The 14,919-nt window shown below is 44.2% G+C and overlaps 1 protein-coding gene across 5 annotated transcripts in view; it reads left to right on the forward strand.

Annotated features, from left to right (window-relative positions):
- Window positions 1-14,919, forward strand: part of CTNNA2 (catenin alpha 2) — a 1,074,738-nt gene that overhangs the window by 299,265 nt on the left and 760,554 nt on the right. For all 5 annotated transcript variants that reach the window (XM_045580946.1, XM_036435853.2, XM_045580945.1 and 2 more), the window contains one exon: window positions 6,242-6,408. In XM_045580946.1, the coding sequence (XP_045436902.1) occupies window positions 6,242-6,408 (167 nt within the window). The remainder of the gene's footprint in view (window positions 1-6,241; window positions 6,409-14,919) is intronic.

A 14,919-nucleotide genomic window follows, 5' to 3' on the forward strand; every position in this document is an offset into this window, starting at 1 on the left:
TAATATTAAATATTGTCACTACTGGTTAAAAATATAGGCATAGAGAACTTTCTAGAAGACAACTCATCACATGTCCCCTGGTGGTTGGTTGTCTCTTGTTATTGGAATGGTGTATGCCTTTTTTAAAAAAATTATCTATAGTTTTCAGTTCTCTAAAGGAGCAATCTTTATCCTATATAATAAAGAGATAATATGTAAATAGACCTAGTGCCCTCATGCTGGGGCCAGGGGACCTGAGGCTGTGCCCCCAACCCTGAGGGATTTGACAGGGATAGAGCTGGCCAGGTCTGGGTCTTGTGAAATTTCAAGGCACCCGCAGGTGGGCAGGGACTTGACTCTGGGTCCCCTGACACTCCCCGTACTGTGACAGGAGGGAAATTTTCATATAAATTTTATGAATTTTCTTTCATCTCTGACACTTCTATTATAGAGAAAGGGAAAATAGCAATATTAAAATATTTCTTCTAATTAATTTCCTTTTAATGTTTATGAATTTTGTGCACCAAGCCCCTAGTTTTATAATAAAAACATTGACAATGTAAATTATCACACAGCATATGGTAGGTGCTTTGTTTTTCCTCTACTTGGCTTTGTATGTCTTAATCTACTCTTGCTCTGGTTATTTCATTACATTTGCTCTGTGGCTTGCATGTTTCTTCATTTCCTTTCTCATTGTGGATTCAGCCTTCATCATATGATTCCAGGCATCATATGATGCCTGCGGTTGCTGAAAGACAGGGCAAGTTATGTCCTCATCAGCATCTAGAGCAGTGGTTCTCAACTTTCCTAATGCTGCGGCCCTTTAATACAGTTCCTCATGTTGTGGTGACCCCCCAACCATAAAATTATTTCCCTTGCTACTTCATAACTGTAATTTTGCTACCTTTAATGAATCATAATGTAAGTATCTGTGTTTTCTGATGGTCTTAGGCTCTAGAACAGTAGTTCTCAACCTTTGGGTTGCGACCCACAGGTTGCGAACCACTAAAAGGGTCGCTTAAGACCATCGGAAAACACGATTCATTTACAGAAGCAAAATTACAGTTATCAAGTAGCAACAGAAATAATTTTATGGTTCCTCATGTTGGGGGTTACCACAACATGAGGAACTATATTAAAGGTCTCAGTATTAGGAAGGTTGACCTAGCTTCTCTGAACCTAGCTTTGCACCATACCTTTCCCCTTGCTTCTCACACTTTTCCAGTAGTTCATTTGTTAAGTGTTTGAAGAGTGTTTACCTGAAATGCAGGCTGTCTTTCAGGTGGATGAGCCACATGACGCTCATGCTCTTGGTTCATGATCTGCTTCCTAAGTGGCTGGCTGGCTCCTGAGACCCGGTCCTCTGCATGGCAGCCCTCTCTTCCATTGATTATTACTGCCCTGCTTCACTCCACATTTGAGTTGATGCTACCTCATGTGTATGCACATTTACCTATCCATCCTAATGTCTTTAGGGTAGCGTAAGAACCAGAATAATCACTGGTTTGAAAACCAAATACTAACAACCATATTTGGGGGCGGGGGCAGGGAGAGGGGTATAATCTGAATTAAAGCAATAAGCATATTTTGGGCAGAACTTCTCTTGGTTCTAAATTATTGTGAATATGAGGGGTGGAATCAACCAAAAATATGCTTCCAAACTTTGAGAAGTTCACCAACAGTTCTTTACTGGAGAGGATTGCAGTGATGGTGTTTTCTGGGCCATCAGTGATGATAGTGAGTAAGCCCTCGTTGCAGGGATAGTCTTGTGCTGTGCGCTTTGACTGTATCATCTCCAACCCTTACCCCTAAATCACAGTTACAAGGCAGTTGTATTCATTTTCACCTCTAATTTACAGTTGCAGAGGCTAATACACAATGGTTGACTCATCACCCAGCACACATATTTAGTAATGGTTGGAGTGGAGTTGTGATACAATTGTAGGTCTGTGTCACACAGACATTGTTAAATTTATGAGTGTATTCGATGTAATAAAAGGCTAATATGTGTAAATAGACTGAACAGTACAACCGGTTGCTATGATGTGCACTGACCACCAGGGGTAGATGTTCAATGCAGGAGCTGCCCCCTGGTGTCAGTGTGCTCCCACAGGGTGAGTGCTGCTCAGCCAGAAGCTGTGCTTACAGCTGGGGAGCTTACCAGAGGTGGCGGGAACCTCTCCTGCCTCTGAAGCAGTTGGACATGCCCTGGGGGCTCCCAGGCTGTGAGAGGGTGCAGGCCAGGCTGAGAGACACCCCCCTCCCCAGTGCACGAATTCCATGCATTGGGCATCTAATATATATATATATTTGTATTTTAATAGTATTTATATAATAAACCTTTATATAAAAGTACTATATGCAATTTAATTGTTACTGTTTCCCTTTAGTCACTTATTTGGAGATGTTAATTTCTTTTCTTTCCAACCAAGGAAAGTGGCTTGGGGAGCTCAAAAGCTTTACCATAGAAACAGTGCTCTGTGCTTAGGTCTATAATCAAGTAAAGGAGATTGAATACAATCGTATCTATAAAAGAAACAGGTAGATTTGTCATCCTCTTTCCACTGCTCTCTTCCATCTCCTACACAGGCATGCTACTTATTATCTAAATATTTTGGTATTATAGAAAGGCAGTTTCCTGGGAAAATAGCTAATTTTATCCAGATAAATGTGCTTATCATTTTACAATATAAATTTCTGTTTTAATTCATAAACCTAAAACTATGTGGATATAAAACGTATTCAAATTATAGCTCTGGATGGCTTTCCCTTTAAATATTTAATAACATGACATCATTTGTCTCTGCTTAAAATAAGTTTTTAGTTTTAATTTAAGTTGAATTAAAACTTCTATTTGTCTTAGGAAAATCTCAGAATGTAGCATGAGATTTTTCTTTGCAGAATCACATTTACTGATGTACTATAATAGTAGGTCTCTCTCTCTCTCTCTCTCTCTCTCTCTCTCTCTCTCTCTCTCTCGGATATCTTCTGAGTTTCTTCCATGGGTGCTGCCTGTAGGCCCCAACTTCAGTGCTCATTACTATTTGGAACCCATTGGCTCTGGAGCTGTACTGCTGACCAAATGGCCAGCTCTGACATGCCCTGCTCCTGCCCTTCTCCATGAAAACCTGAGCTTGAAAATCCGTTTGCTTAGGCACTGATCCTCCACATGCTGGGGGGGGGGGGGGGCACGGGGGTGCCTTTATGCTGAGAGTCGCCCTACCTGAGGCCACTGCTCTTACCCATGCTATGGCTCATACCAATGGAATCTGCAGAATTCCAGATCAACTGTGTGGCTCCCTAGTTTCATGTGAAGAACAAATTTTCCTTTTCTTTGAATGAGTGGGTCCATTCCACAAACCTGTATCTAATGACCCTCTCAAAATGTCATTAGGTTCTCCCTTGTGTGTAATGTTCTTTCTGTCTGCACTGTACAGAATGGCAGTGAGGTAGCTTTCTTCTCCAGACCACATAGCTGTTGGCTAATGTGTCTTTTGGAGTAGCCGGGAGGAGAAGGAAGCTTACTGTGTGTGAGCCTGCCACCAGGGTGAGACGATTGGATTGAATATGTAGCTCCTCAGCACCAGCCTCCTTCTTAAACTTCATTTGGTCCTCTAGGGCCATGCATCATGAAAATTCACCATGGTGCCAGGACCCTAATGGATTTTTAAACTTCTCTCCATCTGTTCTTATGCATCAAGCAATTTGTTGGTGCAGAGGCATAAAAAAGCTGGTTAGCAACATAATATGCTTATTGTATATTGTAGTCTCTTTTAAAAATCCAACAGCACATATACACTGAGTGGCCAGATTATTATCATCTCTGAATGCATAATAATCTGGCCACTCAGTGTATATACATATTAGGGGCCAGTGCATGAATTCGTGCATGGGTGGGGTCCAGCCAGCCTGGCCAGAGAGAGGGGACACGGGCAGTTGGCGGGCTTGCCTGCTGGTTGAACTCCTGGTCAAGGAGACAATTTGCATATTAGCCTTTTATTAGATAGGATATACACTGAGTGGCCAGATTATTATGCTTTCGGAGATCATAATAATCTGGCCACTCCGTGTATTTCCTTACGTGCCCACATGTCCCAAATGTAAAAACATCACTGCAGGGGTTGAAAGAACTATGGCACTAACTGAGCAAGTCACATTATATTCCGATCTGCCCGTGAAAAGGAAAGACATATGTGTTTTTAAATGTTCCCATTTATGATAGGATAAATTGTGGTGCACTGAGACTTTCGATCATCTAATTGACTTTATCTAAATAAGCTAGATTTTGATTAACTGGTGGGAAGTAATCACTACTTAAAGAAAATATTGAATGAGTCATTTTCTCCTACATGAAATAATTGGTCATATTAACTCTATTCTTCTAGTTTATTGAAGTTTTATGCCTGTGTATGCTCTGTATGGGAGGCTTCATTATGCCTCCCAGTCCTCTCTGCCCCAGGTGGATATCCGCCTCACTGGGCTGGGCCCAGCCTCATCCTAGTTAATGATCTCCCTTTGGTTCCCATTCCTGGGAACTTTGTGCAAACATGTACCTGTCAATTGTATGCTGACACTGTTTACCTTCCACTTTGGCTTCTTTGTCTCTGTCCTCCACATCTAATCCATCTCGGGATCTGTTGTTTCCTAACACAGATCTCATCACTATTCCCTCCTCCTGGTACCACATGCATTTCCCCTGGTCCAGGCCCTCTCCCTCATTACTGCTCTCAGAGTACAGCTGCACTGGCCCTGCTAACAGGTTTTTCTGCGCGAGCCATGTCCCCTCCAGTTTACTTATGTAGTGCAGCTCAAATGAAAATCTACTCATGTCACTTCCCGCCCTGCAGAGGACACAGTCCCACTCTCTTCCTCAGCATTCCGAGCACTGGCTCCTCTTCCCCGGAACCCCTGCCTCACTGTGCCTTCACTGTGACTGCCGTTCCCTCCCCTCAGTGCCCCATCCAGGTTTCCGGGCCTCCCACACTGTTCGTCTGTCTAAGGTGCCCTCCCCATCTTTGTGTTCCCGGTGAACCTCTGAGTTCTTCTAAGCCCAGCCATCAAAGGTGAGAGCTTCTCCCCAGAATCACACTAAATGAGTAAACTGCTCCCTCCTCTCTTCTGCCTACATTCTTTTTAAAAACTATACATTTTATCGATTTTTTACAGAGAGCAAGGGAGAGGGAGAGTTAGAAACAATGATGAGAGAGAAACATCGACCGGCTTCCTCGTGCACACTCCCTACTGGAGATGGGCCAGCAACCAAGGTCCATGCCCTTGACTGAAATCAAACCTGGGACCCTTGAGTCCACTGACCGACGCTCTGTCCACTGAGACAAACCGGTTAGAGCTTGCCTACATTCTTAATCATATGCCTGTCATGATATGTAATCATTGCATTCTGAGGATGAATTTAGAACTGGTTTCCTTATTAGACTGAACTCCGTGAGGCCAGGGCATTCTCAGTCACCTTTGTCATTCCACAACCCCGGGGAGAATCTGACACAGTACGTATGTGCTCAGTAAACGCTTGTTGCATTAGTTCGGTTGTCTTATAAGTTCTCTCTATTTTAGAAAGCAGGTCCCTAACAGTGTTAAAAAAACTAAGGTAGTGCTTGCCTCTCTCTTTCTCCTAAGCTCCGAGGGCCTTCTTTTGCCTCTGTAACTTGTTTCCTGAGCGCATTTCTTCTATGCCTCACTCCTAACTTTGTGACTTTCTAAATAAATAAACTTCCTCTTATAGTTTTAGTCTTGGCTCTGAATTCTGAACTGAGAGGAAAAAAGGAATAAATTAGGGTTTTTCTATAATCTGTTACTATGTAATTCAATTAAGGATATGGTGTTAATGGGACCTACATTTTCAGTTTCATTCCTCTGTGGAGCAGTAAATTTTGGACCTAAACTGTCAGTAGCCTCAACTAGCTGCCTCGTAAATATCTTTGGTCCGTAGAGAAATGAAGAGTGAGTATGATTAAGATAAGAGCAAATTCATCTCAACTATCAGACAAATTGACTTAAATACATTCCTTACTGATGCTAAGAGCAGAACTCCACACTCAATGGGAAATGAGCACCTTGATTTGCGCACAGCACCTGTCCATGTGCAGGGATGCATCCTACGTGGAAGGTTCAGCTGTGTTGCAAGCCCAGGAGTGGTCATTTGTAGTTTTGCATCGAGAACAATGATCATCCATGCACAGACCTTCAGGCCTGCCATTCTCCGAGCCTCCTGTCCACCCACGTGCCTCCTGCCTTTGTCTTCCAGGTGAGACCATGCGCATCGCCTCATCCGAGTTTGCTGATGACCCGTGCTCATCCGTGAAGCGTGGCACCATGGTGCGGGCGGCGAGGGCTTTGCTGTCGGCTGTCACCCGCCTGCTCATCCTGGCGGACATGGCAGATGTCATGAGACTTTTATTTCATCTGAAAATTGTACGTATGTAGAGTTGGCCAAAGCTTGCTTTATGAGGGTGGCAGTATGGACCGTGTGTATTACAGAGCTGAACTGTACAAAAGACTTCAGTGCTCACTAGATCACTGGGTCCTTCACCCCTATGGTACACCCCCAACTTTTTCCTATGGTTCAGCTAATTCAATAACCTATTTTAAAAGTTACAGGAGAGTCATTTGCATTGTTTTTCTTTGAAACACAGAGTTTAGATTCCCCCCTGACTTCCTAGAGTACAAACCTGCACCTGGGGTGGCCCTGTCTGGAAATTGAGAGCAATGCTTGGGCCACGTGGTAGTTTAGGCTAGGCCAGCTCTCCTGGTTAGCTGGCCAATGACCACCCATGCCCAGCTTCACATGGACCACATGTTGAGTATATTTTGTTCCCTTCTCCAGCCTGCCCTTATGTAGATCTATGGGCTTTGAGCCTGTCTTTGTCTGGCAATAAAAAGCAGCCCAATCACACATCCCATCACTAGAATCAATCTTGTCACACCATACCTGACACCTGTGGTACCTGGGCTGGGTCTGTGGCACCTACGTACCCCACCAACCCATAGGACTCCATTATATGTGCCTTGCTTGTCGCAGTTCTTTGGTTCCTTTTACCTCCTTTGTTTCTTAATGAAAAGAGAGCCCTACCCTGTTCACCAATTTACTGAATCAGGGGCCAAGGCCACCTTCCCAGTCCTGGACAGCTAGTCCTTTCTCTGTTTCCCTAGTTACTGACTGGGATCTAGTTGCAATCAAGATGCTTCAACCAGATCTAGTAAGATGAAGGTAAGTGCTTAGGAATGTGGCTGCTGCCTGGAGACTCTCTTCCATGCCCTCAGTGAATCTTATCCCTGGACAGTTGGTACCAACCCTGGACCCATCTCAGTGCTTAGTTAGATGAAGGGAAACATCCACTTTCCTCTTTGGGGAACCAACCTATTGATGGCCTAGTTCCCCTAGCTCCGGCCATTCCTGGCCCATCACTTTTCCTGTTAGCTAACCCTCAAGGGCTAACTTAATTTGTCATGGAATGAATAACAAGGGGCCGCTGAGTTGGGGCATGGAATAATGAGTCTGCTCTCCCTTCCCCTGCCATCTCAGCTTTGTTCCATCATTTCCAGAGGGATTTCCAAAACCACAAGTGTGATTAAAAAAAAAAAGTACATATATAATTGATTTATTTATTTTTTTACAGAGAGAAAGGGAGAGGGATAGAGAGTTAGAAACATTGCTCAGCTGCCTCCTACACACCTCCTACTGGGGATGTGCCTGCAACCAAGGTACATGCCCTTGACTGGAATCGAACCTGGGACCTTTCAGTCCTCAGACCGACGCTCTATCCACTGAGCCAAACCAGTTTTGGCTACAAGTTTGTTTTGTTTTGTTTTGTTTTTTGTCAAAAACTCTTGTGCCAGATCTTTTCTCTGAGTTCACCCCAAGAAAGCATCCAATATTTCCAAGTTATGCATAAACTCTGCACCACGATGAAACCCCTCAAATGGCAGCACCTCCGGCGTGTGTTCCATGTTCACACACCGCAGATCGCTTGGTGGGCGCTATTGCAGGTGCCCGAGGAGCACAGAGACGCGGAACAACATTTGCTTGGGAGTTTTCTTCAGGGTTTTCCAAGAAGAGTCCCTGCAAGAGTCAGGGCAGGGTCTTGCAAGTAGGATGAAGTGAGCAGAAGGAGAGACTTCGCCTACTTGAGAGCACATTGAGAGCACTCACAGCATTCTGATTAACCATCTGGCCACCGGGGTGAGACTGCCTAGGCTTCATCTCGGTGTGATGTCCACTTGCCTGGCAGCCGTGCTGTAACCCACCATGGAAGCTCCTGACACCTCAGACGCTTCCCCTGTTAACATGCCTAGTGACAGGACAGCCCACAGTGTTGTGGGAGGTTGAAATAGGAGAAATTCCTATGAAGTGGGCATCACAGGGTCTGGCACAGAGCGAGTGTTGGGTGAACAAGGGCTATCTAGCAGCCCTAGGATCCCTGGAACCTCCTGTACCCACAGTGCAGGCTGCTCTCCGCCAGCCCCACCTGTGTCCTATGCCTCACTTAGTTAACTGATTACTTTGTTCGCAAGTGTGTTGGAGACAAAGCCCTCTGTCCCCCATACAGCCTACTTAGATTTCAAAGGCAACATTTGAAGAAAGGTCCTTCCCCAGATGAACAACCTTCCTGTAGCAGGGAGAGACTGGGACTGAGCCTAAATAAATGAACTGTGCAGCCCTCCTGTCATTCTCCCTGCTGTGGAAGGCCCTGGGCAGCCATTCTTGGGGGGGAAGCCAGGCAAGGCTAACATCCTCCCTGAACTCCCCGATGGGGACAGGGCTCACAACACCCCAGCCTGCAATGTGATGTAAGGCGCCCGGGGGGCTGCAGGCATTCCTGCCTTCCCACCCACCTGTTTTGAGCAGTTCTGACACCGCTGCAACATGCTGCCCTGTGGAGTACACTGTATTCTTTTCTCAACAAAGCAGATTAAAGGAATTTTAAAGAAAGGATTTAGCACAAAATCCTGGAAAGGTCAACCCAGTAGTATTAAGAAGTCCTGTCCGATTGTCAGGAGTGAAATTAAAAATGATTGCAGACTAACACACACATTTGTTCCACTCGGAGCGCAGCCTGGTCGCGAATAGCAGCGGTGGAAGGTCGCCATCTCGTGGCCGAAGTGGGGAACTACAGCTTCTGGTGCTGAATTACTGGGCTGTGAGCCAGCACTTCTGGTTGGGGCCAGTCAGGGTTTCAGACTGTGTTAACACTTAATTGCAAATGAACAAGGCATATAATTCTTCCTAGTGGCATTTTTGTTCTTTTTCAGAGAAGTGCATCGTCTCATAAACAAACTAGTGTTGTCTGCCAGCATCTATTGATCTGTTTTCAGCATGAAGAATCTCTTGTATTTTGATGGAGCAAGTTAGAATTATCATCTATAACATCGAGGCTTTTTCCAATTTTTTTTAAAAAAGTGTTTGTCATCATATTCGTGATAAACATAGATGATGCGCCTGGGTGTTTTCTAATAGGACTCACCCTTTTCTACAGTGAGTCCTTAGCTTTCTGCGTGATAACCACAACACGGCTATTTCACCTTTAAGTATTACACGTAACATTTTAATTTTGGCCTTTTAGTCTATATGGCATATTTTTTTTTTACTGCTGTTCTTTCCAGATATTGATTTTTTCCTCTCATTTCTGAGTAAATTACAGGAACGTAGAGGGAATTGCCTTCTTATCAGAAGCTTACATTGATGTTTCTTCATCAACAATTCACTGACTAGATGAAGAATCATTCAGTTAGTCTCCTAAAATCCCCACCATCATTCCCTGCCCTGCAGCCAGATAGGTAATTGTTGGCAGACGGAGTCACCATGAGCCCAAATCATCCACCCTCTGACAAGGAGCAGAGAGTAGGGAGCGCTGAGAGGCGGTGTGATTTGTCTGGGTCTCTGCATCTCGTTACCTTACGATTACGTTTGAAACTTAAGTTCCCATTTTCCATGGCTGGCTGCTAAAGAGTCCTTCTCTTCACTTAACATAGATGTGCTGGTTGTCCATAGGATGCTACCTGTTCTACCACACTTGTGTTTTTGTGTGCTTTAATGTGAAACCCAATTTTAAGCATATTCTGTTAAGGGTCCACATGACTGCCTTTTTTTTTTTTTTTTTTTTTTTTGAGACTGTGCTTGTTTCCATTTAGGAGGCTGGTGATGGGATAGTGAGTGGCAGAGTTCAAAGCTGAATTGTCACCAAAATAGGAATTTGATGTAGCCGAGCAAAGCTAAAGTACTCATTTGCACATCAGACATCTTTTTAAAATACTGAGTGGTAATTGCATTTATTGTTGAAGTCGCTGCTGATTGATTCCCTTGCCAGACACCTGGTGTCTCCTGCAATCAGTGGACATTGTGTGTTAGGTTGGCATGTGGCACTTCAGACTTCTAAAGGAATGCTGCGTTTCAATCAGTGCTGAACAGGGGTATTTATTTTCCTAGCCTCTGCATTAATGTAATCAGGTTTTATTGTCAATTTTTAGCTTTGGTGATGGCATTGCACATGAATGCATCTAGACATGTGTGTCAGAGAAAACAATCACCTTTTTTCCCCCCTATCCTCAGGCTAGGGCATCGAATAACAATGTTCTCCATTTTCTACAAAATGGAGGGGGAAAATAGAGAACAGTAACTAACCCCTTAGCCAACTTCTCAGGAAAGCCACCAAGAGCTACATCACATTCTGCCATTGATGAAACATAGTGGCTAATAGTGCCTGTGCTTTTAGTGCCATTAGCATCAAATATTCTTGTGCATCCTCAGAAACATATTGACGTTGAGCAGTCTCCCATTTAGTCCCAGCTCTCATGTGGCTCCTGTGTTTGAATATCAGCAGTCAACTGGAATAAAGTACAATATATTTGTCTTAGGTTATAAAGTTAGAAATTGCTGCCCATGTTTTTAGTGTGTCTTTTCTGTCTGAGCTCTCATGTAGCTGGGTTGTTCAGAATGTACGTATTTCATTATCCTTTTAAGAAATACTTATTGGATGCCTCCTATATGTAAGACACTGTTGCCAAATGTATAACTTCAGAGGTAAGTAAGACTCAGAGCCTGCCTTCAAAACATTATAGGCACGTGGGCAGATGCATTCAGAAAGAGTGCAGTTAATGTTGGGGAAATGTGCACATTGCTATGGACTCACATAGAAGGAAAATACAATAATTAGGATGTTTTTCATTTTAAAGAACAGAAACCCAACTTCACCTAGTCTTTTAAAAAGGGCTCATCAACCAAAAGCCCACAAGGCAATAGCTTTGGGTAAGGGTTGATCAGGGCACACAATATGATAAGGATTAACTTTCTAAGTCCTTTTCTTCACTGAGGGCACTCTTCTCTGTGGGCTCTTTTCTCATAGTCTCAAGATCGCTGCTAACTATAGTCAGCATAGCAAGAATGAGGTAATTCCATTCCCTGATAGCTCACATAAAAGTTCCAGAATCTCCCTAGTCCTGTTGGCCTGAATCAGGTGTATATCTCCGAGTTAATTATTTAGAAGGGATGGGAATGGGATGTCTTGATTTCTTAATATGCTTAACACTACTCCTTTTCCTCACCATCCCCAAAGCCAAGGATGAGATGAACTTAACCAAAATGTATTGTTGATCAGTTGAGGATGATATGAAGAAGGGTGCTGTGGCTGGGAGAGGGAGCTCTCGGGATTGGGTCTCACGGAATTGCAGGATATTTGCCTTTCCTGGGACCAATTGTTCAGACCAGGTTGAACAGATTGGGGTCCTCAGATCCAAGCTTGAAGCGAGGGGCTACGAGTTGAAGGTGATTGAAAGAGGTTGGCCCCATTAAAAGAGCTGGGGGGTGGGGCTTATCATTCTCCAATAATGGCAGCAAAACTACACAGTAACTTGATCAGGGAAAATTACATGCAAATAATTATTACCTCTGATACCAGATTAGAGAAACAATTGGCTAGTAACAAGAGAACTCAGGGATACAGGGATGGCAGCTTGAGGAGTAGCCACCACCCATAGTCTGAGATAGAGCACTCTGGGGAGAGCCCCCATCCTCCCTCCCACCAGGCTGGAACCCAGAAGTTCTTAGTTCACTGGCTCAGAGAAGTCACTGTGGGCCACATAAGTGGATGGAACTTGCTGGACACCTGCCCTTTAAGGTGTCAAGGAAAACTGCTCATGGAGCGGTGTCTCCCAGGAGTCATCCACAGTCAGTTACAGAGCCACCTGCTGCTGGAGAAGCACCTCCACCATCGCCCAGCCCCGCTCCAGCAGAACCTGTCCCTGGAGCACACAGGACCCAGAGACCACGCTTTTTCCTCCTCTGAGGCCTGTCCAGCAGTCTCTGCCGACAAAGCTTAACATCAGGCCATCAGGGGAAGAAATGCTATTTGTGGGTCCAAGCATGTTTCCAAGGAAAGGGAGAAAGTATGGAATTGGATTTGATAGCTGGCTCAGGGAGATAGCTACTGCTGAGACATGGGATGCTCTTGGCATAGATAAAAGGCAGATTCAAGTCAGGCAGGACTTTCACTGCAGAGATCCTCACAAACCAAGGAAGAAACAGTATGAGAGCCAGAGAGGGAACTTGGGAGGGGGTGGGGGTCCACAATAGTTTAATTGATTCTGTGTCATTGGAGCATAGAGGGTCAGGTGGGGAAAGGCAGTTAACAGTAAGACTGAATGTCTTGGATAGTGTGACTGTTAGTTTACATATGTTTAGGATTACTCTACGGCTCCCTGTAACCCATAGGTAGATTATGGGGAGCCATTGAATAATTCTAAGCATTAGATAAACATTTTTATAGCAATCTAGAGAAGGAATTAAAAGAGGAGAAAGAAAACCCTAGCAAGGTAGCAGATGAAGAGAGGATTGAGATGATTCAGACCAGTGACTGGGAGGAAAGCAGAGCAAAGGCATGGCAGTGGGTAACAGTGAAGAGGGGGTCAAGGTTATGGCTCTTAAAGAGGCAGAATGACTAAAACCTGGACTGATCAGATAGGGCAGGCTCTCACTCAGGTATTTATTATCACCAAAGCCCAAATTCTATCAGCTTTATAAACCCATCCTGTCCGGGAAGCTGAGCTAGGACAGGGCTTGTAAGTGTGACTCTGGAGCAGACTTTCTAGGTTCACAGCCAGCCTCCTGCACTTACTTGCTGTGAGGTCTCTCAGGCAGGTTGTTTCACACTGACCTCAGTTTCTCCCCTTTAAAATAGAAGTTAAAAAAGGAATGAGTGGGGTCTATGTAAATCTTTTAGAACAAGGTCTGATACATCGTAAGTGTTCAGTGAAATGGGCTAGTGTCATTTTCCTTGAAAATAACTTTTGAAATATATGAAGCTCTATTAGTGTGCTTTATAAGTCATGGCACTTGAAGAAGAAATGACACTAGCATGTAATCACTCTTGCTTGCCGATGAAGTGATTTTTCTCACTTGTTAACAAGGAAACAGAAGATGTGATTGGGGGAAAGCTGGCTTCTCTTGAGGAAGCAGAAAAGATTAAGTATGAAAATGCTGAGACACCCTTGGTTAAACCAGGGTACATGGCTAAACAAGTGAAATAATTACATGTAAAATCTAATGCTCATTCATTCATTCACTTGGCCAACTCTATTTCCAAGAAATGATTTATAATTTAGCTGTAAACCTGGATTGTAACAAAAGAGTTGCACATGCCTTGTTCCATAGATTCATTGGTGTCACTTAGAATTCAGCTAACTGGTTGGCAGGAGTAGGACCCTGGAATGAGGTCAGCCTGATCTCAACAATGTTTTCAAGTGCTGCTATAGGCAGCAAATGCTGATAGTAGGCCCAGATCTCATTGCCCAGGAGGGGAGGGGTCAGACTCCCCAGTTCAATACTATTGTGCCTCCCACCTTCCCACCTTGCATACTTGCCTGGCTGCTAGCAGCCACTTAATAAGTACCTAATGAATAAAGGGATTCTCAGGCTGACCCCTATATATTATTGATTTTTTACAGAGAGGAAGAGAGAGGGATAGAGAGTTAGAAACATCGATGAGAGAGAGAAACATCGATCAGCTGCCTCCTGCACACTCCCCACTGGGGATGTGCCCGCAACCAAGGTACATGCCCTTGACCAGAATCAAATTTGGGACCTTTAAATCCACAGGCCAACGCTCTATCCACTGAGTGAAACCGGTCTCTGCTCAGGCTACTTTTTTATATAAAAATAAATGAGAGCAATTTAAATCAGGAAAATGGAGCTGATTGAAGGTGTCTGTCTCAAACAATGTGACACAGTAGTGCACTAAATTAGGGTGGCAGGCAGGCTTGCTTTAGGAATAGGGGTAGGGGAGTTGTTTGAACAAGCTGAGAGAAGACCCAGATTTTAAGAGTTTAAATGACAAGCTCTGAGGTTAGGGAAGATCTGATTCCACTAATTAGGGAGAGCATTCTAATATTTTTCTTAGGAATTTTAGTCTTTAAGCTCTACCTATGTACAGATTCCTAATAATAAGGACAGGAACACCTGGCTGAGCTCAACGTCCTGGCTTTGGTATGAGCCCGGCCTTCCTGTGGGAAGGAACAGCTGTTGGTAATCTGTCCAAGGTCATGAGGGCATACATAAGGAGGAAGGCTAAGTCAGGGTCTCCAAGGGCTCTCTGTATCAGCTTATGGGAGACAATTTCCCAGCCCAGGGTATAGACTCCCAAACCTCTCCCTTACCATGGCTCCGCCCACATTAGCACCGCCTCCTCCCCAGCACCAGCCCCATGTGGCTCAAGAGCTGCCCTTTGCTGACCACTGATTTAGTGGGTTAGTTCACTATAATATCTTAATTTTAGTTTAGTTTTAATTGAGTGTACAGGTATTAAAGCCTTAAAGGGTTACTAATTGTGGAAACCTTCACACCATGTTTAAAGTGAAGATCACTCTGAAAGGGAGGAAACTTTAGTACCTCTCGAATCCTGAAATCATTTACAGAAGAGTTTTCAGTGAAATTCA

Source organism: Pipistrellus kuhlii, unplaced genomic scaffold (assembly GCF_014108245.1).
Source record: "Pipistrellus kuhlii isolate mPipKuh1 unplaced genomic scaffold, mPipKuh1.p scaffold_m20_p_13, whole genome shotgun sequence".
NCBI lineage: Eukaryota > Metazoa > Chordata > Mammalia > Chiroptera > Vespertilionidae > Pipistrellus > Pipistrellus kuhlii.